Source organism: Aquarana catesbeiana, linkage group LG07, assembly GCF_042186555.1.
Source record: "Aquarana catesbeiana isolate 2022-GZ linkage group LG07, ASM4218655v1, whole genome shotgun sequence".
In the NCBI taxonomy this organism is placed as follows: Eukaryota; Metazoa; Chordata; class Amphibia; order Anura; family Ranidae; genus Aquarana; species Aquarana catesbeiana.
In genome coordinates this window covers 126008225-126033882 of record NC_133330.1, presented here as the reverse complement: position 1 = coordinate 126033882, position 25658 = coordinate 126008225, and the positions used below count along the sequence as shown (strand labels likewise).

The 25658-nt window shown below is 44.7% G+C and overlaps 1 protein-coding gene across 1 annotated transcript in view; it reads left to right on the top strand.

Annotated features, from left to right (window-relative positions):
• POLDIP3 (DNA polymerase delta interacting protein 3) overlaps nt 1-25658 on the top strand; it is a gene marked incomplete in the record, with an annotated part of 573953 nt that overhangs the window by 88568 nt on the left and 459727 nt on the right. The window contains 1 exon segment of the mRNA XM_073592662.1: nt 23216-23357. Coding sequence (XP_073448763.1) covers nt 23216-23357 — 142 coding nt within the window.

The following is a 25658-nucleotide window of genomic DNA, read 5'->3' as shown; positions in this document are numbered from 1 at the left end:
TCCCACCTCTTATTAAAACCCTCTCTACCTCCTTCTTCACAATGCTTAAGTCCTTCCATACTACAAGTCGTCTGTATTTTATCGAACCATTCTCTTATTTTTGGACAGTCCACTTCCTTATTTTTCGGGATCAGGCTCTTAGCAGCATTAATCAGATGTATCATCATTGACTTTCTATATTCTTTTCAACCCCATGGAATAGACCTATCCAGGGATCCTCGGGTAATAGTAATCTATACTAGTATTCTCTTTTATGTACCCACTTCAAAACCGGGCCATAGTAAAAAAAAGTCCTCACTTTGTGAGGGGGGATATCTAAATGATGCCTGTAGCTACAGGCATCATTCAGATATCATTCTTTTCCGTCAGTGATTCTGTGCACGATAAGAACGATCATAACGGCAGTTCCGCCGCTTGATCGTTCTTATAGGCAACGGGAGGGGACGCCCGCCGCCATCCGGTGCTTATCCAGGCTCTCCCGTGCCATCGGGGGCCTGGATAAAGAATCTGCCAGATGACAATGATAGAGGTGACCAGATGGTCACCGGTCATCTCTATGACCGTCGGAGGCCTGGGTGCGACGTTATGACGTTCCACCCGGGATCCCGGATGTCAACAAAGCTGTAATCGCATGAAGATCGGTGAATTTTTTTTTTTCATGATCTAATGCTTTCCAGCCTGGAGGAGAGATGTGGGGTCTCATTGACCCAGCATTTCTCCATAAAGAGGACCTGTCAAATTCCTATTACAAGGGATGTTTACATTCCCTTTTAATAGGAATAAAAATGTAAAAGTAAAAAAATTTAAGTAAAATTTTTTTTTTTTTTTAAACACCCCTGTCCCCGGTAGCTTGCGCTCAGAAGCGAACGCACACGCAAGTCCCGCCCACATATGTAAATGCCATTCCAACCACACATGTGAGGTTTCGCCGCGTGCGTTAGAGCGTGAACAACAATTCTAGCACTAGACCTCTAACTCTAAACTGGAAACCTGTAAAAATTTTCAAAGATTCACCTATGGAGATTTTTAAGTACCGAAGTTTGGCGCCATTCCATTAGTGTGCGTAATTTTAAAGCGTTTGCATGTTAGGTATCTATTTACTCGGCGTTAAATCATCTTTTACATTGTAGAAAAAAATTGGGCTAACTTTACTGTCTTGTTGTTTTTTAATTCATTAAACCGTTTTTTTCCAAAAAAAGCATTTGAAAAATTATTGCGCAAATACCATGCGAGATAAAGTTTGAAATGACTGCCATTTTATTCCCTAGGGTGTCTACTAAAAAAACATAAATAATGTTTGGGGGTTCTGAGTAATTTTCTAGCAAAAAAAAATGATGATTTTTACATGTAGAAGAGAAGTGCCAGAATAGGCCCAGTATTGAGCTGGTTAATATTTCCTTCCAATACGCTTTGATTTTAGGGCAACTCCACCAGATGCGGGCCATAGTCCCTGTTTGTTTACAACCCCTCCAGCATTCCATTGTTAGCCCCGTTTGGTATTTTGCTACTATGTCCAGGGTTCTATATCACCTTGTTATACACTTCTATAGTTCATTTCCGCAACTCTGATGTTTACTGATGACCCATGTACCAGTCTCATAATTTTCCCAACCTCTTGGTTCTTTCCTCGCTGTCCGATTTCCCTCTCCCTACTTTTAATAAATGACTTCCGTCTCTTTTCCTTCAGTAAGGATTTTATATTTCTGCGAAATACCTCCCCGTACTGTTTCCATGTCGCATAAGCGCTCCATAGCTGTCAGGTCTTCCCCACCTCTCACCGGGTGTGGTAGAGCTGAGCATCAGGCTGAGTTTAATAGCAGCGGCAGTTGCTGGTCTATTGCTCAGCCGTAGGTACATCTTTCTGACAGTATCTCTGTGTTTGTGCTCAGCACTATGACCAGAGGGTGTGGTACAAATACCACAAAAAGCAAGGGCACAAAGGGGTCGCCCCCTGGCCTCAAGGACCCCCCCTCTGCAACACCATCCCCCCTGATAGATCTAGGGAGGCTGGTCAGAGTGAGTCATCAGGGGCTGCAATTGCTTCTGAAACTTCAGTCCCTGTCTATATAACTGAGGAGGTTTTCTCCTCCACTATGAGTGGATTGGAAGAAAGGTTAGCGGCATTAATCACATCTTCACAGAGTGGAAGAAAACACATTAGGTCACCTTCTACCACCCAGGATCCTCAAACAGAGGAACAGTGGGAGAGGGAAGATGAATCCCCCTCAGGAGGGACCGTGGCGAGACTGATGACTTCTCTTCTGAGGGGTCAAGTGGGGAAGGACCTTCTTCACATGCTGAGAACTGAACTTGCTGGTGCATTCTCTTAATGATATGGTCTGCTCCACTTTTAAGCTACCCTTAACTGAGTCGGTTGAAGAGCCCACTTGTTAGGGTTCACTAAAGCCTCCTCAAGCTTTGCGTGCCTTTCCTGTCCACTCATTGCTGGAAAAGCTTATGTATTCTGAATGGGATCACCCAGATAAGCATTTTTTTTCCCTCAAAAGTTTTCAAAACTTTATCCTATGCAGGAAAAATTCACTAAGATGTGGAGTATACCAGCAATTGATGCTGCTATATCCTCTGTGAATAAAAGTTTGACTTGTCCGGTTGACAATGCGCAAATGCTTAGGGATCCAACTGATAAGATTGGAACATCTGTTACAAAAACGTTTTTCCTTGGCAGGTTCAGTTGCTCAACCTGCAGTGGCAGCAATTGGGGTATGTCAACCCTTGAGAGATCATTTGAAACAGGTGCTCAAGGTTTTCCCTAAACAGCAGGCCCAGGAGTTAGCCGAGCTGTCAGCGGCTTTGGGTTTTGTGATTCTATTCTTCAAACCTCTCGTCTTAAACTGGGGTTGGTACATATGCGTAGAATCTTATGGTTGAAAAATTGGTCAGCTGAAGCCCCATGCAAAAAGCTCTTTGTTGGGTTTCCTTTCCGTGGTGAGAAGCTGTTTGGGGATGATTTGGACAAATATATCCAAAAAATATGAAGTGGGAAAAGTACCCTTTTGCTAGTTAAAAAAAAGAGTAAACGTCCCTCATTTGAACAGGCTCTTTCTCCTGTGCCAGGGGCATCAGCCTACAGGCAGTCGCTATGGCCTCCACCATCAGGTTCAAGAGGTAAATCTCAGGGTCAACCCCAGGGACAAAAGAAATCCTGGGGGAGGAACCCCACAAGACAGAACGCTAAAGCCTCTTTATGAAGGGGATCCCCCACTTATTCGAGTGGGGGGAAGACTTCTGCAGTTCAAGGGTCTGGCAGGAAGAATTTCGAGAGAGATGGGTGGTCTCCACAATAGCTCTAGGTTACAAACAAGTTCAGAGAATTCCCATCTCTTAGTTTCCTCAGGTCAAATGTCCCCAAATTTCCAGAGAAAAAGAAGTCTCTTTCTAGTGTTAGCCCGACTTTTGTCACAAAAAGTGATCATGGTGGTCCCCATGGAAGAGCAGGGGTTGGGGTTTTATTCAAACCTTTTCACAGTGCCAAATGGAGATGTCAGACCCATTCTAGATCTGAACGATCTAAACCAGTTACTGAAAATTTAGCTCTATTTGCGTGGAATCAACCGATCAGTAGTCTCCATCCTACAAGGAGGAGAACTTCTGGCATCAATCGACATCAAGGATGCATACCTGCATATACCTATTTTCCCTGCTCACCATAAATATCTGTTTTGAAGTAGGAAAAATTCATTTTCAGTTTGGACTAGCCTTGCCTTTCGGTCTAGCTACTGCACCTCGAGTGTTTACAAAACTTCTGGCTTTTCCTCTGGCCAGATTAAGGACTCAAGGTATAACGATAATAGCATACCTAGACGACCTGCTCTTGATAGACGGTCGGTAGCCCGCTTGGACCAAACCATGGTCACCACAGTCAACTACCTGGAATGCCTAGGTTGGGTCCTCAACCTAGAGAAATCTTATTTAGGGCAGGGCTTGACAAATTTGCTTGGAATCTAGGAGCCAGCTAAAAAAGTTAGGAGCCAGGTTTTTTTTAAACGACCGACAAAGCTTTATTTTCAATATAAAAAAATAACTATTCTTAAATTTACACAGAAAAAGACCGCCCCGCTAGAGGCCCGAATAGCGTCACTAAAACGACGGTAAAGCAGCGCTAAAAATAGCGCCGCTTTACCGCCGACGCCCCCTGCGGCTCGTTGTCAAAGGGCTCTAAGGGTCCGATCAGGTCCGCCTGAAAAGCAGACAGGTGAACCTGATCAGACAGCCCGTGTGAACGGGACCAAGCAGGGAGATAACAAATTAATTTTAATTAGGAAAAAAATAAACAGTTTTTATATAAATATAAATAAATTAAAAATAAAATCTATTATGAAAAAAAAAAAAAAAAAAAGGCTATCCCCACATTCACTTCCTTCTCTTCTCCACTTTTTGGGAAGGAGATGGGCAGTGAAAACAGGCAGGTATTTCGCATTAGCATGGCATTAGCATTGCTGGTTGCAATACCAACGGCCACCACAAGATGGCGCCAGATTTCAGAAGGACTCCAGAACTACTGAAGAAGGCCGCAAAGCCGGGGCCTCAATTACCGGCCGGCGCGGCCCGACGCGATCGCACGGGGGGGGTCGGAGTCCGCACAGAGACAGGATACCCCCAGCTGTGCCGCCCCAGGCGCCAGGTTACTAATTCTAGTCGCAAATGCGACCTGGCGCCCGGGGTTTGTCGAGCCCTGATTTAAGGCCAGTAAGAAGATTGGAGTACTTGGGTCTGGTTATACAGCCCAGAAGAGTGTGTTCTTACCCCAGGCAAAAATCAGCACCAAAGAGGAGCTGGTTCAGGTGGTCAGGGCAAAGAAGGGTTTTTCTATCCGCCTTTGTATGAGGTTGTTAGGGAAAATGGTGGCTTCATTCGTAGCAGTTGCCTATGCTCAGTTTAATTGGAGACTGCTGCAAAACCGTATCCTGACGGCCTGGAACAAAAAGATACAAGCACTAGATTTTCTGTCACCAAAAGTGTGCCAGAGCCTCAGTTGGCGGAGGTTACCCGAGAATCTGCAGAAAGGGAAATCCTGGAAGCTGGTAACAGATGCCAGCCTTTCAGGTTGGGGAGCAGTCCTGGAAGAGGCGCCTGTCCAGGCGAAATGGTCCAGAACCGAAAGAACCTTGCCCATCAACGTTCTAGAGATTCGGGCAGTGTACCTAGCCCGAAGGGCTGGACATTAAGGTTGTGGAATTCTCCTGTCAAGATTCAATCCGACAATGCCACAGCAGTGGCTTATATCAATCACCAAGGGGGCACAAGAAGTTAGGCAGCCCAGGGGGAGGTAAACCATATCCTAACCTGGGCAGTAAAACATGTGCCTTGCATATCGGCAATCTTCGTTCCAGGGGTAGAGAACTGGCAAGCGGACTACTTAAGTCACCAGCAATTGTTCCTGGGGAAAAGATCCCTTCACCCCGACATCTTCCTGGCTATATGTCAAAGATGGGGGATCCCGGATTTAGATCTGTTTGTGTCCAGGTTCAGCAACAAAGTTGACAGCTTTGTGTCAAGAACAAGTAATCCACTTGCATGCGGGACAGATGCGTTGGTGACCCCGTGGGATAAGTTCTCACTGACTTATGCATTCCCTCCTATTCTGCTGGTACCTTGACTTCTTTGCAGGATCAAGCGGGAAAGGAAGTCTTTAGTTCTTGTGGCCCAGAAGATCATGGTATGCAGAAATAGTAAAGATGGCGGTAGGGGCCCCGTGGCCCCTACCACCACATTCAGACCTGATATCGCAGGGACCATTGTTCCGTCCTACTTTTACAAACGCTAAATTTAACAGCTTGGCTATTGAAACCCACATTCTGAAGAATCGTGGGCTTTCAGGCTCAGTGATGTCTACTTTAAATGCAAGGAAGCCAGCTTCCAGAGTCCTTTTATTATAGAGTCTGGAAGGCATATGTTTCCTGGTATGAATCCAGTGGTTGGCATCCCAGAAAGTATATCATAGGTAGAATCCTTGCTTTTCTGCAAATGGGGTTAGAGATGAAACTGGCCTGGAGTACGATTTAAGGACCAGGTCTCGGCCTTATCGGTATTGTTTCAACGTCCGCTTGCTTCGCGTTCTTTGATCCAAAGCTTTATACAGGGGGTAACGTGGCTTAATCCATCGTTTAGGTCACCCCCTGAACCCTTGGGACTTGAATTTAGTTCTGTATTTAGTTCAGTTACAGAAACAGCCTTTTGAGCCTATATGACATATTCCTTTGGTCCTTTTAACAAGGAAGCTAGTTTTTTTGGTAGCCATATCTTTTGCAAGAAGGGTATCAGTTTGCGGCTCTTTCTTGTAAAGAGCCCTATTTAATTATTCACAAGGATAAGGTAGTATTGCGTCCTCATCCTAACTTTCTACTGAAGGTAGTGTCAGGTTTTCATCTAAACCTGGATTTTGTTCTACCTTTTTTTTTCTAGAACCCTGTTCTACAGGAGAAAAATCGCTACATTCTCTGGATGTAGTGAGAGCAGTCAATCTATTTGAAAGTGTCTGCTCAGATTCGGAAAACAGATGTTTTGTTTGTGTTGCCTTTAGGTCCTAGGAAAGGACAGGCAGCGTCGAAATCTACTATTGCCAAATGGTTTCGACAAGTTATTATTCAAGCTTATGGTTTGCAGAAGAAAGTTCCACCTTTTCAAATCAAAGTGCACTCCCCCAGGGCTGTTAGTGCTTCGTGGGCAGTGCGTCATCAAGCCTCCATGGCACAGATCTGCATTGCCGCAACTTGGTCTTCAGCCCATACATTCACCAGATTCTATCAGGTGGATGTAAGAAGGCATGAGGATATCGCCTTTATGCGAAGTGTGCTGCAGGCAGCAGTATAGGTTCTCTGGTCTGATTGCACCCTAATTTTGTTTGTGTCCCCTCCCCTCAGGTGGCATTGCTCTGGGACATCCCATACAGTAATTACTGTGGCTCTGTGTCCTGTGAAGTACGCTAAAGAAAATAGGATATTTATAACAGCTTACGTGTAAAATCCTTTCCTTGGAGTTCATCACGGGACACATAGGTCCCCCCCTCTTTTTGGTTACACGTGTATTGCTTTGCTACAAAACTGAGGTACTCCCGGTAAGGGGAGGGGTTATATGGGGAATTGAACTTCCTGTCTAGGGTGCGCCAGTGTCCATCACCTGAAGGTGCCATATAACCCATGCAGTAATTACTGTGGCTCTGTGTTCTGTGATGTACTCCCCAAGAAAAGGATTTTACAGGTAAGCTGTTAAAAAAAAAAAAAATAGGATTTTTATAACATTTTAGTTTAAATATGAGATCTGAGGTTTTTTTTTTGACCCAAGATCTCATATTACAAGGTCCTGTCATGCTTTTTTTTTTTTATTGCAAGCGAAGTTTACATTCTTTGTAATAGGAATAAAAGTGACACTTTGTTCTTAAAAAAAAAAAAAAAATAAAATCAAAAATTAAAAAAAAGTGTAAAAATAAGAAAAATAAAAAAATGTTTTTAAAGGCGCCCCGTCCAGCCGAGCTTGCATGCAGAAGTGAATCATTAGAGCGAGAGCAATAATGCTAGCCCTTGACCTCCTCTGTAACGCAAAACATGCAACCTGTAGCATTTTTTAAATGTCGCCTATGGCGATTTTTAAGGGTAAAGGTTTGTCGCCATTCCATGAGTGGGCACAATTTTGAAGCGTGGTGTGTTGGGTATCAATTTACTCGGCGTAACATTCTTTCAAAATTTAAAAAAAATTGGGCTAACTTTTACTATTTTTTTTTTTTTTTTTTTTTTCAAAAAAAGTGCTCTTGTAAGACCGCCGCGCAAATACGGTGTGACAAAGTATTGCAAGGACCGCTATTTTATTCCCTAGGGTGTTAGAACCCACAAACTAATATTATAATATATATTATTTATTTATTTATTTTTAAAGGAAAATTGTTATCCATACTTACCGAAATTTTCCTTTCCTGGATCCTCCCCATGTCAGCCTACTATGGGTCAGCTTCGACCCCTCCAGGGCCACCTCTTTTCTAGCCCATAAAAGGGCGGCTGTCTGCCCACACCAGTGTTAAAAAAAACAAACCCTGCCTCGCGACGGATAAACTGGGTGGGAATCCTCCGGCTGACATGGGGAGGATCCAGGAAAGGAAAATTACAGTAAGTATGTATAGCAATTTTCCTTATTCCTGGACCTCCCCATGTCAGCCTACTATGGGATGTACCAAGCAATATTAAGAAGGGAGTGAAGACAAAAAATAAGCTAAACCCTCAATGCAATGCTACTCAAAATTTTTAATGGGCAACAGCTGCCGTAATAACCGTAGAGTCAAATGTTTCCTCAGGTGGACAAGCCATATTAAGCCTGTAATGCCTAATAAAAGGTGTTGGGTGCACTCCAGCTTGCTGCTCTGCAATCTACCTCAGGGGCGACCTTTGCGTATGCCCAGGATGCTGCCATACCCCTCGCCAAATGTGCTTTGATCTCTGAAGGAGGAGGAAGGCCCAGCGTTTTCTATGCACTATGCATGGTCTTGACAACCAGGAAGACACAACTCTGGATGTTGCTGGCATACCCTTTTTAGGCCCCATTGGGAAAACCTACAGCTGATCTTGTTTGCCAAAGCTTTTAGTCCATTTCAGGTAGGTTGAAACCGCAGAGACCAGGTCTAACCTACTCCACTCATCAGCTGTATCCTGACACTGGACTTCTTAAGGATTTGGAAAGGAGGCAATGTTTGCAAGGATATATAGGGGAGCTGTTAGCAGCAAGGACCATCCTTCCGGTTTCAAGGCACGAATTTGGTCAAAGAGCATGTTCCCCTCTGTTTTTGGTCCCAGAGGCTTCAGGGGGTTTCGGACCAGTTTTTGACCTCAAAGTCCTGAATTCTTACATGAAGGTTCCATCATTCAAAATTGAGTCATTGGAAACTATTATTTGGGTTGTGGAATCAGGAGACTGGTTTCCATCGATCCGGCGGATGCGTATCTTCATGTCTCCATAGACGCATCTCACCATCGCTTTCTCAGGCCTTCCGTGGAAGGCTCTCATTTTCAATCTCTCCCATTCGGTCTCTGCACGACTCTGGGAACGTTTTAAAAGCTACTGTCTGCTGTTGTTGTGACTCTCAGGGTCAAGGGAGTGCAAATATTCTATTATCTAGATGACATGCTACTTCTGGGTTCATCAAATGAGCTCCTTCTAGTTCATGTGAATTCACCTACAAAACACTAGCTTGTTTCGGTTGATCAACTTTCGCAAGAGCCAGATGCATCTGACCCAAATGTTGGATTATTTAGGAGTACATGGGTTATGCAAATTCGCCAGCGGAAGCGTAATGTGGCGGACAAATACATGTAGTGAAGCATCCTTAACAGCCTCCAACAAGGGGGCAACTAGTGCAAAAATCAAACGTATGCGATTCTGAGACCATCTCAGCCTCAGATGGATCCGAATCGCTATCGACTAAAGAGTAAAAGCACACTGAAAACACCCCTGGATCTGCAGATGGTGAAGATACAGCAGGATGAGCAGGCTTCCTTGAAACACTTTTTAACCCTTCCTTGACTGTGTGCTTAATGTAGGATTTAACCTGGCATGCTTTTGCAGCATTGTCCTGAGCCGTCTGATGGCTTGACCTCTCTTGGTTTGGGTCCGAGCGACTAAAGTGAGGTAAGAGCGAGGGAGATCTGGAATGCTGTGACAACAGGCGTCCATCCAGCTGCATGCAACTCTGCGATTTGTCATGTCTAGTCCCTTCTTTACACTTTTGAGGCTGGAATGCTGATTTGGAACCTCTTTGCGGGAGTTTATCTCGCATTGGGCCCTTCTCTCTGTAAAACACAGAGGATGTGCTCTCTTTTAAAAAATAAACAATTTTTTTTTTTTCTCCAAACAAAAATAAATACAATTAAAATAAACTTCTCCATCCAAATCTTCAGTGCTAAGGCAGCTAGACAGGCAGGAAGGAAAAATTCCCCACTGCTAGAAGGTACAGGATAATAAAAATACTCTGACGGACAAGTAACACAGCAGAAAGTAATGAGAGACCTGGAAGGAGGCTTACCAGAGCAGAGTAGCCGATTGACTAGCTGGTGACTGAGATCAGCCTAGAAGACAGGGGCTGCTGCAAATCAGCAGTGAGCATTCTGGTGTTTGTTAGGCAACCCAAAGAGGATTTTTTTTTTTTTTTTCTTTTAAGTAGTTTTCAAACAAAAAAAAAGTAACCGCTTCAGCCCCGGACCATTTGGCTGGCCAAACACCAGAGCACCTTTTGTGATTCGGCACTGTCGCTGTAACTGACAATTGCGCGGTCCTGCGACGTGGCTCCCAAACAAAACTGATGTCCGTTTTTTTTTTTCCCCACAAATAGTGCTTTCTTTTGGTGGTATTTGATCACCTCTGCTTTTTTTTTTTTTTTTTTTGCACTATAAACAAAAAAAAGCGACAATTTAAAAAAAAAAAGCAATATTTTTACATTTTTGCTATAATAAATATCCCAAAAAATATATAAAAAAAAAAAAAAAAAATTTTTTTCCTAAGTTTAGGCCGATACATATTCTTCTACATATTTTTTGGGGAAAAAAAATCGCTATAAGCGCTCGGTTTGCGCAAAAGTTATAGCGTCTACAAAATAGGGGATAGTTTTTTATGGCATTATTATTTATTTATATTTTTACTAGTAATGGCGACTATCAGCGATTATTTATTTATTTTTTTTTCGTGACTGCGATATAATGGTCGACAGATCGGACGCTTTTGGCACTATTTTGGGTCCATTCATTTTATACAGCTATCAGTGCGATTAAAAATGCATTGATTACTGTGTAAATGTGACTGGCAGTGAAGGGGTTAACCACTAGGTGGTGCAGAAGTGGTTAAGTGTCCTAGGGAGTAAGTCTAACTGGGGGGGAGGGGCTACGTGTGACACTACACTGATCACCGCTCCCGATTACAGGGAGCTGTGATCAATGACAGTGTCACTAGGCAGAAAGGGGAAATGCTTGTTTACAATAGCATTTCCCCGTTCTTCCTCTGTGAGATGATCGCGGGTATTGTCCGCGGGACCCGCGATCCTACTCACGGAGTTTTCGGTGGGCGGCGCTGTCGACTTATATCTACATACGGCGGTCGGCAAGTGGTTAACTTGTTAGGGACCAAGTTTCTTTCTGAGATTTGGTGTTAAGTGGTTAAAGGGGAACTCTCGCGTTAAATGTTTAAAGTGATAAATTGCATTTTTGGCCTATTGCCTCACATTTAATTGCCTGGGTCTGTGATTTCTGGATTTGAGGGAAACAGACTGACTATTTTTTTTTTTTTTTAAGTCAGATCAGTTCCCCTTTATGCCTGAGTGCATAGGCCACTCTAGACCTATTGTAAGTTGTTTGTTCTTATGAAGTCTGCATTTTCAGTTTAACACTGTTAAATACCACAGTTTGCCATTCTTGATTATTGAGTTACCAGATCACTGTTTGTTAGATTGTGTAAAGTCAGTAAACAAACTTCCTGTTCACTACTAATAGTGTCTGTTTTACTGTGTTTGCAAGTACACTGTTTGCTAGGTGTGCCAGAGGGGCTGAGACACTTCATTGGGGTTGAGAGGCAGAGTAACGGACTGAACAAACAAAAGCAGTACCTATGGGGGTATCGTGTGTGTAAAAGTAGTAGTAAAGTCTCGTGTTTTTAACTAAAACAAACAAATAATGTTATACTTGCCTGCTCTGTGCAGTGGTTTTGCACAGAGCAGCCCAGATCCTCTTCGGTCCCTCGCCAGTGCCACCACAGCAAGCTTACTATGGAGGCAGCCAAACCACAGCTCCCTGTGTCAATTCAGACAAGGAGCTGCAGTCTTGGCCCCACCCCTTTCTCTCCTGATTGACTGAATGACTTTGACAGCAGCTGGAGCGAATGGCGCTGCTGTGTCAGCCAATGAGGGGAGTCCCGGGCAGCTGAGGCACTCCAGTAATATCGCTGGATCTAGATGGACCTCAGGTAAGTATTAGGGGGGCTGCTGCTCACATAAGGCTTTTTATCTTAATGCATTTAAAATAAAAAACCTTCTGCCTTTACAATCCCTTTTTAAAATAAGTATTAACAACGTCACCATTTTTCCAGGTAAATCTATTTCTAAAGGTGTTATTGACATGAAATTTTCCCCAAATGTTGTTAACAACCCATGTAATCCATACATACAAATAAGTTCAGAAATGAATTTGTGTAATAAAATGGAATGACACAGGGAAATAGTATTTAAAATGCTAACTGAAATTCAATTAATTTTTCGTACAAAATCCTTTGTTGGGAATGACAGCTTCAAGACGCCTCCTGTATGGAGAAACTAGTCGCATGCATTGCTTAGGTGTGATTTTTGGCCCATTCTTCCACACAGTCTTTGAATCTTGAAGGTTCAGTGGGCCTCTTCTATGAACTCCTCCTTTTTTTTTTTTTTTTTTTTTTGTAATTTCTTTTTATTGAAGAAAATTTTTTTTAATGTAGAGGTACAAAACAGGGCCATACCCCGGCCAATTGGTGCGCATAACAGCGTACAATTCACAATGCATCTCAAGACTAAACAATTCTAACTACAGTTATAATTACTAACAACGTATCTAGTACCCAGTTTCAACATGGAAGGATGTTAATAGGATATATCTGATCTTGCAGGACCTCTCATCCCTCTTATCTGTCAGAGCCAGATGTTGTAAGGACAGCTAGGGTCGAGTTAAATCACTCAACCTCTGGACTGACTCCACCGCCCACCCACCTGGGGGCGGACCCAAACACTCAACAGGGCCAGATAGCCACCCAGGTCATCTAGTCAGGGCAGTTTCCAACAGGTTGGTCATCTGTCGTGGACTCTGAATCTGTACACAAGTGCCAGACTTTTTAAAATTTTTGGGGGCATCCTTGGGATAAATATGTTGCTTTGTATAGGGGGATAATTTTGTTAATTAATGTTTTCGATGACACGGTAAGGGGGTTGGCTGATTTCTATTTTAGTACTATGGCTTTCCTGGCATAAAATAATAGAATACCTATTAGGGTGCGGGTTTCTTTAGCTAACGCCAACTGTTCCACCAGACCCAGGAGACGGACATTAATTGTCAGAGGTATTGGTATAGTAGTCAATCTGTGGACAAACTGAGATACTTCTTTCCAATATCCCTTAACCTGTGAGCAATCCCAAAATTTTATGTAGGAAACCAGCAGGAACACCAGAGCATTTCCAGCAAGCTGCCACTGAGGTTGGGTATATGTGATGAAGTTGTTAGGGTGTGTAATATATTCTGTGCAGGATTTTGAATTTATTAGCTTGTCCCTAGTTGCAACTAGTGGTTGTAATGGGTAATCCCACATGTCCTCCCAGTCTTCGCTGTCCAGCTCCTGCACCTTCCCCCGCCACCCGTCTCGCAGCCCATCCAATCTGACCTGAACGGATGGCAGCAGAGCTTGGTATATTTGAGTTAGTGGCTTACGGAGATTAATGTCATTTAGCAGAGTTTCAAGATCGTCGTGCTCAACCCGGAGCTGAACCGATCCGAATTGTGAGCCAAAGGCGTGGCGGAGCTGCAGGAACCTGAAAAAAGAATTTGGGAGTTGAAATTTGTGCTTCAGTCTGTCAAAGGCGAGCAACCCCAAAACATTGCATATATCCTTCAAGTATTTGATGCCCTTGCCAGCCCACAGGCCGGGGTCCTGCAAAGAATGAAATTCCTTCAGCCTGGGATTACACCAAAGTGGTGTGTCAGGGGACCATATGCCTTTTACCAGGTTAGGTTTACCTACCACTGTGTGCCAAGCCCTGACAACCGCCCTCATAGCTTGTGTTAGGGTTATCAGTGACCCCCCTGTCCCCCTGTAGAGGGCGTTGCAAAGAGCCTCATAAGATCCCAGATGTGCTGCCTCAAGGACTACTGATGCGCTGGTATCATCTGAGACCAGCCAATTGTGGGCGTGGGTGAGCATTGCTGCTAAATGTGTGAAAGTCAGGGCAAGCAAGTCCCCCCTGTGTCTAAGGCCTACGTAGAATTTTCCTGCCAAATCTGGCTGGATGTGATTGCCACAGAAAGGAAGCCATTTGGAAATCTAGTTGTTGGAAGAGTGATTTAGGTATTAAGACTGGGGAGTGCCTTAGTGTATATAGTAGAGCCGGGAGCATTTTCATTTTGAGTAAATTATTTTTCCCTATAAGTGTTAGTGGGAGATTTGACCAGGCCTTTAATTTAGACTTACACCATTGCAGTACCGGGGACAGATTAAGCTTACTGAAATCCTGGGTATTGGGAGAGATATTGATCCCTAAGTATCTAATGGAGTTTGCCCATTGTAGAGGTAAGTTAGAGTTACTCTGTTGTTTCGCCCCTGGATCTATGGGAAGGATGAGTGACTTGCTCCAGTTGGTGTGGAGGCTAGAAAGAGCAGCAATGCAGTCCAGAATCTGGAGCGCTGCTGAAAGTGAGGGGCCGGGATCCTGCAGAAAGAGGATTAAGTCATCCGCATATAGAGCTAATTTCTCAACTACCCGGATCCCTGACACCTCCTCTGATCTCCGCAGGGTCTCCGCCAGAGGCTCCATCGCCAGGGTGAACAGTGCAGGGGAAAGAGGGCACCCCTGCCTTGTCCCCCTCTTAATTGGGATGGAGGGCGAAAGCTTACAGTTTAGTTACAGTTTAGTTTAATATTGGCCGTGGGGGATTTGTAGAGTAGACCGATCAATTTCCAGGAGGTTGGGCCAAAGCCGAAACCCTCGAATCTGCATCATGTATGACCATTTGACTGTGTCAAATGCTTTCTCTATGTCGAGAGACACCAAGACCCTAGAGGCATTCTCCTCAGCCGGAAGCTGGAGATGGGTGAAGACTCGTCTAAGATTTATGTCTGTGGACTTGCCGGGCATAAAACCGGTCTGGTCTATGTTGACAATGGATGGTAGCACCTGCATAATCCTATTCGTGAGTACTTTAGTGAGTATCTTAAGGTCATAATTCAATAAGGAGATGGGCCTGTAGGATGAGCAGCATATAAAAGATATGAAATTCAATCAGTATGCCCTCTGGGTCTGTAATTTGATCACCCTTGCAAGTCTGGATTCTAGGAATTAGTTTGGAGTGAGGGTTCCACTACCAGGTTGGCCAATAATTTTCAGTTCTTGTCCCCTGACTCTTAAAGCTTGGCGACAAATTTCCTCGTATCAGACTGTACCAGCGAGGTGTAATGGAACCTCAAGGCCCTCCTCGCCTGACCTAGGGAGGAATAGTTTTCAGGTGATGGATGCGCCGTGAAGAGCCCCACTGCCACTTTTTCATCCTGCTCCAGTTGAGTGGTTTGTGCTGCAAAACCGTATGACACTGTCTTTATAGAGGAGACATATTCCCTTCGAGCGTGAGCCTTGCCTGCCTCCCAAACCATATCAAGGTCGAACCCTCATTAATAGCCCAATATTCTGTAAGCTTGGGTCCCACTATTTCCTGGATTTGTGGATTGTCTATCCAATGTGACGCCAGCCTCCAGCATCCGGCTCACGAGAGGTGCCAAGAGACGGGCACAACTCCAATGGGCAATGATCGGAAAGGCCTGCCGGGAGGTAGGAGGCTGCCCCGACATGTGGCAGTCGAAGCAGACCCAAACAACAAAACAAATCAGGGTCAAGGAAGACCTGTTCCACCAAGCAAGGTAGGGACTTGCTCAGCAGAATAGTCACCCCCTTCGCATAGGAGGAGTATGTGGCATGAAACCCGTCTGACCCATGCCCTTTTTAAGAGCCAGGATCTTTCTGCCCATGAGATGAGTTTCTTGCAGAAACAAAACATGAGGTTTATGATACTGTAGAAATGTAATCAATAGAGATCTTTTCACTTTGTCATTCAGACCTCTGATATTCCAAGAGATCAACTTCAGGTCTGTACCCATTGAAAATAGAGAAAATTTACCACCTCAGGAGCTAGAAAGGTCTGTGCTCAGCAGTGTCCCACCCCGAGGCCAGAGGGAGAGGCAGTCCAGACGATGCAAGTATCCAGGTATTCTGAGGGGAAAAGAAGGAAGGAGAAAAACATAGTCCAGCAAAGAAAACAATGTAAGAAACCTGGGTAATCAATTACAACTAAAACTAAATATAACTCCCTACTGCCTGACATTTCCCCAACTGTCGCCAGGGCAGTTTCAATCCCCAAACTTGATTGTAGAAAACGCCAACTCAAGGCTCAAAGTTCCAGGGGAATTCCCATCTCTTGTGCAAACCGTAACAGTAGGCGAAGTTGGAGGGGCATGTATCCTTTCACGGTTAAGGGGACCAGGTGGGAATTCTTCTAAGTAAATGGATAACAGGTCCTCCACTCAAAACATGGGGGTCAAGTGTGGAGCTCGTGTTGATGTATCCTTGAAATGGTTCCGGTATTTATAGGATGTTTGGTGGGGTGTAGCAGGCAAGGATATGGGGACATGCGTGCGTCATATAGCTTTATGAGGAGAACCCTTTAATGCAAATTGGTCAGCCAGTCGTCGGCATCCACCGGATTGTCGAAGAACCGGACTGTTCCTTCATGCTAAACCCACAGGCGGCTAGGATAGAGCATGTTATATTTTATGTTTTTGTCTCGGAGCCGTCTACGGACATCGTTGAAGGTTTTCCTCTCCCGCTGCAAGTCAGCCGTGAAGTCAGGGAAGAGAAGAACCGAGGCGTTGCCATGTTTGAGAGCGGGATGTTTGCGGGCTTCAGAGAGGATCCTGTCCCTGTCCCGGTAATTAATAAAGCGGACCAGAAAAAGCCTGGGGAGGTTCCCTGGGACGGCGCGGCCTGTGGGCATCCGATGGGCCCTTTCGACCACATAGGTGGGAGGGACTTCCGTTAGACCTAGAAGGTTTTTAAAGAACTCCTCCACAAATTCAGCGGGGCGATCCCCTTCCTCCCTCCCAGGCAGCCCCAGGACCCTGATGTTACGCCTGAGGCTATTTTCAGCGTCGTCAGACTTTGCGACAAGGGACTGCACTGTGCGCTGCAATTCAGCAATGGATGTGGCATGTGTGGCTGTAAGATCTTCGGTGGCTGACACTCTAGATTCGGTTTCTGTCATTTTCCCTCTTATTTTGTCAAGGTCATTTCTTATAAGGTTGCACTCTTCAGCAAGATGATCTATGCGCACCGACAGTGAGGTCTTGCTTTGCTCAGTTGCGGCAAGGATTATGGCAGTACCATCCGGGGGCAGCGGGGCTGGCCCCTCCACTGCCAGGGTCCCACCGGAGTAAATAGATATTAAGGAGATAGAAGTGGCGCTGCCCTCTATATTATTTGCATTATTTATTAAGTATTACAATCTATACCCTAAGTTCAGATGTCTATGACATGTAGGAACTCCATCACTATATGCCGTATCCCGGTCACAAGATAGAATATCCCTATGATATGAGAAAACCGGAAAAATTGTAATATAAAATAAAATAAATTAAAACACCTATGATGCAAAAGGTATTAAATTAGTGCTGGGTAGATTTTGTAAAAATACCCTACTGAAAAAATACAGTCTAACATGTGTTGTTGTGCTGACAAGGGTGAAACAGTTCAATATTCTTTACAATAATTAAAAAAGAAACTTAAAAAAAGAAAATACACCCCAAAGTTCAAAAGTTTTGGGACAAAATGGCGCCAGAATGTAAAAAATTTTTTTTTAAATGAATAAGAAAACATCAGTGAATTATAAGTGTCAGTGCAATATCTATTAAACCAGTCTCAAATTATAAGTGAAATAATGAAATTGGGTAGTGAATAACCCCAAGGTTCAAAAGTATTGTGACAATAAGCGCCGGCTAAGAGTAATGTGTAAGAAACTTATTAGAGTGAAATATAGGGTAAACACTCCCTGAACATAAAATACAGTGCATATAACAGTCCCAAGCTTATCATGCACAAAATATAAATTTCAGTATCTTATATATCATAGCTGGTGATGGTTCATTTCTAAAAAGTTAGTTTATATATACATATACTCTATATAGTAAGATTTTCAGCCAGATGGGAAAAATAAGTACAGTGTATATATTATATATTTTTCACCCTTGAGGGCATTGCATCAGTGACTTCTGTGCTTATTATTCAGGTAGTGACTTGAAGTGCTCACCCCCCAGTGCTCCCCCACTCACCAGAATTAATCACCCCTGCAGGGGTACCGAGCGATAGAGTGGGTGCCTTAGGGTGGTTGGTGATCTCTCCTGTTATGCTGCTGTTACTCTGATGCGATCCTTGCAAGTATTCCAGGGTAAGCTATGTGCTCCAATATGACCAGGTTACTCCATACCACCTTTATCTGTTAAACTCGCCGGAAATCCAGAGACAAGAGAAACACAAGGAGGCTTCCTTCGTGAAGTATGTCAAATATTTATTGCACAAGAGCTTAAAACAGTCCACTATAGCAAGTGATAATAGAAAAGTAGCAAGTCTTAATAGAAAAATAGTGAAACCGGCACCGCTGTATGCAAGGATGGGACCAGAAGCGAGCTGTAAGCGTGCGTCCCACCTTGCGTTCCAGCCTCCACTTCCAGGTATGACGTGTGAGCGTGACTCCGCCTTACGCGTCCCACCAGAGTCCATCTCCAGATCCGCCAACAAGGCCCGCAATCTACCGATCAAGGTGGGATCCGACTGCCGGGGAAGGGGCGGCAGCGGCCGGAGTGGCGTATTCGCTTTTTGTTGCTTTTGGAGTCCCCCCCCCCCCCCCCCCATTCTTTGAGGACATCTGGTGGGGCTCCCAAGGGGATGCAAGCAGAGGGCAGCCCTCAGGCCCAAGACAGCAGGCAGTAGGATGATAAGTGTGGACTGCAGGTAATGAGCCCCAGGAGTTCACAGGCCAGAGATGTGAGTTGTAGTCACCAGCTGGCCCCCTCCCTCTGACAAATCCGCAGGTGATGTCAGTCTAGTGAGGGTGTCCAGGCAAAGTTTATCAGGCACGGAGGGAAGGCCAAGGGAGCTGGTAGGAAAGCGGGAGAATTGGAGGGACGCTGGGCCTCAGGACCCCCCAGCCAGCCTACAGAGGCAATCTCCACCGGGCAGCCTAGTAAATTTCAACAGGGAGGTGGAGGATAGTGGTGTAGCTGAGGGCAGGAGCATCTGCAGCTCGTGGTTCCGTTCAGGCTGACCGTGGCGCTCCTCCGCCGGCCGGTGCCGTAGGAAAATGCGGTGGGCGGCAGGCTTTACTAGGCCGGACCAGGCCGCGACCTCTACAGGCGGCCACACGGACCACCGGACCTTGCCAGGCACTCGGAGGGTCGGGCTGGATGGTGAGGGGAGTCCCTTACCTCACTGTCAGGCCAGGAACGGCTCCCCCTCCAGCAGGATGCAGGCCGGAAAGATGGCGGCCACGGGCTTGTAATAGCAGCTTCTCCCCGGCTGATCCCGGCCTGATTCAGCACAATACTGGCTCAGACTGTAGCAGGAAGTGTGGAGGAACAATCGGGCAGGTACAATCGTGCATCCGTTAGATGCACGGATGGCTAATGATGGGATTTAGGATAGACTGAGCTCTCTTCTCACACGTCTGCTGCCTTTCACATCCGGACACGCCCCTATGAACTCTGATCTTTAGTTCTTTACATAGATTTTCTATTGAATTCAAGTTGGGTGATTGGCTGTGCCATTCTAGCAGCTTTATTTTCTTTCTTTGAAACCAATTGAGCGTTTCCTTGGTTTTGTGTTTGAGATCATTGTCTTGCTGAAATGTCCACCCTCGTTTTTATCTTCATCATCCTGGTAGATGGCAGCAAATTTTTTGTCAAGAATGTCTTGGTACGTATTTGCATTCATCCTCCTTCCTTCAATGATATGAAGTTTGCCAGTACCGTATGCTGAGAAACAGCCCCACACGATGTTTCCATTGCCAAACTTCACTGTTAGTATGGTGTTTTTGTGTTGATGTGCAGTGCCATTTGACCTCCAAATAAGGGAGGTATTATGGCATCCAGAGTTCAATTTTGGTCGCATCTGATCAGACTATATTCTCCCAGTATTTCAGGCATGTCTAAATGTTGTGCAACAAGCTTCAACATGCTTTTTCTTGAGCAATGGAGTCTTGCGAGATGAGCGTGCATATAGGCCATGGCTGTTGAGTGCTTGACTTTGTTTCAACGAAAAAAAAAAAAAAAAAATTGTACCTGTTATTCCGGGTCTTTCTGAAACTCTCCAAAGGTAGTCCTGGCTCTTGGACAACTCTTCTAAAAATTTTTTTCACTCCCCTGTCAGAAATCTTGCAAGGAGCACCTGGTCGTGGCTGATTTACAGTGGAATGATTCTTTCCACTTCCGGATAATGGCCCCAAAAGTGCTCACTGGAACATTCACAAGTTTAGAAATCCTTCTGCAACTAATGCCTTCAGTATGTTCTGTAGTGACGAGGTTGTGAAGGTTTTGACTCAACTCTTTGCTTTTACTCATCATGAGATGTTTCTTTTGTGACACCTTGGTAATGAGAAACCTTTTTTATAGGCCGTCAGTTGAGACGGAACCAGCTGATATTAATTTGCACTGACAAAGGGCAGGATTGTTTTTGACTTACTTACCAATGGATTTCAGCTGGTGTCTGCTTTCCATGCCTTTTTTGCACTTCCTTCTCCATCTGTTCAATACTTTCCCTGTGTCATTCCATTTTATTACACATAACTTAATTTCTCAGCTTATTTGTTTTGGTTTCTTTGTATGTATTGCATGGGTTGTTACCGACGTGGTGAAAATTTCATGTCAATGGCACCTTTAGAAACATATTTATGTAGAAAAATGGCGACATGTTCAATACTTGGGTTACCCACTGTATGTATGTGCCTGTGCATTTCTAAAGTATTTTAACCCCCTTCACTTTCACAATTTTGTTTATGCTGCAGCCTTATGCTACAGGTTTTTTTTTTTTTTTAATTTTTTCTCCTCCTTTTAACGGCTTGCTGACCAGCTGCCACAGTTATACTGTGGCTAAATGGCTCGGCTGCGCGAATCGCCATCATGTTGCGTCGCTTCCAGATTTGGCCACTAGTTGGGCGCGCGCCCCCTGCTCGCCCAGAGCCGATGTGAGTGCACGGCGGTTGTTATCACCACCAGGCTCCCGCGATTGCACGAGGCACACCGGGATCTGAGTGTGTTAACAGTTTCCGGTTCTCTGAGGGCAGAACAGACAGATCGTCTGTTCATACAGAGTATGAACAGCGATCTGTCATCTCCCTTACACAGTCCCCTCCCCTCTTCAGTTAGAACACACACTAGGGAACACAGGACGGGGGTAAAATCTTCCAGGGCTGAAGCGGTTAATCTACACTCTCTCTACCGCATAAAGACAAAGTGAAACCAGAATTTTAGAAATGCTTGCAAATGTAGGAAAGGGGAAAAACTGAATTCTCATACTGGTATAAGTATTCAGACCTTTGGCAACAACACTTGAAATTTAGCTTGGGTGCCTCCAATTTCTCTTGATCATTGCTGAGATGTTTGTACAAGTTGATTAGAGTCCACCTGTGGTTAATTGATTGGACATGATTTGGAAAGGCTGACACTGCTCTATAAAAGGCTTCACAGTTGACAATGTGTACTGTATCAGATCAAGAACTGCCTGCCAGAGACCGTATTATTGCAAGGCATAGATCTGGGGAGGGGTACAAACATTTTCTTCTACACTCAAGGTCCCCAAGAGCACTATGGCCTCCATAATTCTCAAATGGAAAAAGTTTTGCATATCTAGTTCCAAGAGCTGGTCGCTTGGCCAAACTGTATCGGGGGATAAGGGCCTTCGTAAAAGAGGTGACACAGAACCTGATTGTCTCTCTGACTGAGCTCCAGAGATCCTGTGGAGATGGGACAAAGTTCCAGAAAGACAACCATCATTACAGCCCTCCACCAATCTGGGCTTTGTTGCAGAGTGGCTAGATAGGAGTCTCTCCTGACTGTAAAACACATGAAAATTTGCTAAAAAGCACCTGAAGGACTGAGGAACAAGATTCTCTGGTCTGAAATTTAAGATTGAACGGTTGTGCCTCAATTCTAAACATTATGTCTGAAGCAAACCAGGCACAGTTTTTCACCTGCCCAATAGTGAAGCATGGTGGCAGCATCATGCTGTTGGTGTTTTTCAGCACCAGGGACTGGCCAGGGTTGGGAGAAAGCTCATTGTTGTAAAGTACAGAGATATCCTCAATGAAAACCTGTTCCACAGTGTTTTAGAACCTCAGTCTGGGCCAAAGGTTCACCTTCCAACATGACAACGATCCTTAGTGCACAGACCTGACAACACAGGAGTGGCTTAGGGACAACTCCGTGATAGTCCTAGAGTGGCCCTGACTTGAACCCTATTGAACATCTCTGGAGACACCTGAAAATGGCTGTCCACCTCCGGTCCCCATCTAACTGACTGAGCTTGGGAGGATTTGTAAAACAAAATGGCAGAAATTTTACCTATCCAGTAGGGCTGTTGAAATTAATCGTCGAATCGATGCATCGCGATTCGGCTTTAAATCGATTATTGAGGATGTCATCCTCGCGCCGACGCGCCATGACCTGCCTCCAAGTGAAGCCGAAAGCAGCCGAAGCTTTCGCGCCGTTTTCTCCCGCCTCCCGCTGACGTCATCCTCCTGTGTCGCGGCTTAGAAAGAGGAGACAGACAGCGGAGCAACACGTGTCCGACCTCCTCCAGCCTCCTCCGTGTCCCAGACTACCAGTCCCCCCAGAGCTTTCCTCCCAGTGGGCTCCCGCTGTGCAGTGTGTGCACTGCAGTGAGTGAACAACACAGCAGGCTGTCACAGGGGGAGAGGGAGAAGGTCCGTCAGTGCCGTCACCCGACTCAGGGCACGGACGGAGAGACCCGAGCTAGGCCGCACTTGGTTGTCCTCAGACTCCAGTCCTCACCAGGCTGAGTGTCCTGTCAGTGTGTCCAATGAGTGCCCTCACTCTGAGTCCACTCCCAGTCCTCACAGGCAGCAGCAGCAGGAGAGGAGACCCGCTCCTCCAGACCAGCAGCAGCAGTGAGTGCCAGCCAGGCCAGCCAGTCATCTTGTCAATGCCAGCCAGCCACTCTACCACTGCAGTGCTCAGCTCAGTAGTACCACTACCAGCACCACGCCACCATCATCTTAGGTAGGTAACTGACTGTGTGTGTGTCACATCATCATGTTAGTGTCTCCATATCACACAGACACACACACACACACACACACACACACACACACACACACACACACACACACACAGTATGAACGAAGAAGTGACACTCAGTAAACTTGTCATTCTGTCCTGTCCTCAGACTCCAATCCTCATCCTCACTCACAGGCAGGTAGCAGCAGGAGAGGAGGGGAGACCTGCTCCACCAGCAGTGCCAGTGAGTGGCTGAGTGCCAGTGCCACTGCCCAGCTCAGCTGTAACACGTCACCGACTCGTCATCACAGGTAGGTAACTCACTGTCTGTGTCACACACAGTAGTATTAGTAGTAGTAGACAAATAGTAGAGGACGGTGTTACACTTAAACTAAGATAATATATTATAAATAAAATATCATATAATCTGTATCTCTGATGGATTATGGAAGGAGTGGACTGTGTCATTGCAAAATGCAAATGCCAAATGTATTATTGTAAATAATAAATATTAATAATGATGATGGTGCTTGCCATGCCATTCTGAATTCCTATTCCTAAACATTAACCCCTTCGCGAGTTCGCGCCGAGTGGACGCATTTGCGGCCTCGGCTTAGGGGGGTTATACCAGGATGATGCCTGCAGCTGCACTGCTGCAGGCATCATCCCGCCCGGTACCGTTTTATGTAGCGGGCACCGGGGTTGTTATCCCGGAGGAGCGGACTGGACATCCCCTGCCTACCGCCGCTCTAGCCTCTCAAATTTAAGACATAAGAAAAAAAAAAAATTATAAAAGCGGCCCGCAGCAAAGAAAACGCATATGGAAGTTGGCTCGGCAAGTCGCACCCGGCCCGCATAGTTAGTTACAGTGTTCAAATCTCATGTGAGGTATCACCGGGATCGTCAGAGCGAGAGCAATAATTATAATTCTAGCACTAGACCTCCTCTGTAACTCTAACCTGTTGTATCCGTTATTTTTTTTTTGTCTCCTTTGGAGATTTTTAGGTACCGTAGTTTTTTCACCATTCTACGTGTGCGCAATTGTAAAGCGTGACATGTTTGGTATTTACTCGGCGTAACATATCATATTTCATATTATACCAAAAAATTTAGGCTAACTAACTTTGCTGTTTTGATTTTTTAGAATTCATGAAAGTATTTTTTTTTTTTCCCCAAAAAGTTGCATTTAAAAGACCGCTGCACAATAAATTAAATACAATGAGACATAAAATATTGCAACAATCGCCATTTTATTCTCTAGGTTCTCTGCTAAAAAATATATATAATGTTTGGGGGTTTTCTAAGTAATGTTCTATCAAAAAAATATGGATTTTAACTTGTAAAAAACACCAAATGTCAATAGGCTTAGTCATGAAAGGGTTAAAGTGAGTTTAAGTGACCATGCCATTGCCATTTAATTAATTACGGTTTAGGTCAGTCTAACTCTATTCTCTAATCTATTGAATGTCCAATGTTTGTCTTAGTGATTGATCACAACTAAATTGATACCTTTGTATGATTTATGGTTTTGCTCATCACTGCCCCACACATGCTGCTGCGGTGAGTGCAGTGCATGTGTGGGGCAGTGATGAGCAAAACCATAATAATATCATACACAAACAAGATAACTATGAAGTTGTGATGTGAATCAAATTCAATCACTAAGACATTGACAATGAATACATAAAACTATAAATAATGAAATGGCATATGTTCTTATGTTGTCATTTGGGGGGGGGCGGGAGGATGTTGGCGGGACAGGGACCTGGAACAGGTACATAATATGATGTTGTTTGTAGCTGTTTGTGACGTGTTCAATGCCAGTGTTCCACGAAGATTGGAGAAGGAGAGATAGAGAGATCAAGTGACCGTCTGTCGCTGAGTGGCAATGACCCCAGTGCAGTTGATGACCCATGGTGGCTAGCAGTAGCACAGATCACAGATAAGATGAGGGCACATTTTTAACACATAGCAACTAAGTGCGAGTAGCTAGCGACAGCGTGTGGGGTAGAATAAGGGTTTTGTGACAACTATTTGTTTATAACATATCATGACATACATACAATCATACTACTTACACTAGTAGAGGAAACTTGTTACTTTTGTTTTCTGGTGATCTTGTGGCAGGCTTTAGGTTTAAACACTTAATTTTTTTTTTCTTTTTTTTTTTTTTTTTTTTAATACTGACAGAGTTTGTAGACGACAACATTGTCATCATCACCTCTGTCACAATTACATGGCATGCTACACTAGTAAAAATGGCAGGAGACCAAAAAGAATGAGATAAAAAATGCACCTAGCTTTTTAAAAGCAAACATCTGGGCACATTTTGGCTTTTATGAACATGAACAAAGTGGGAAGCACGAATTGGACAAGTCATACGCTGTGTGTAAAGCCTGTCACACAAAAATTAAATATCTAGGGAATACTACTAATATGAGAAACCACGCTAGCCGTTTTCACTCAGAGATGCTAACACCTGCCACCACCACCACCACCAGTGCCGCCAAGTCAATAGACCCAGCTCAGCCAAAAATTGATGCAATACTCTCAACTTTGCCGCCCAACTCTGAAAAGGGGAAGAGAATAACAAAAGCTGTGGCAGCTTTCAT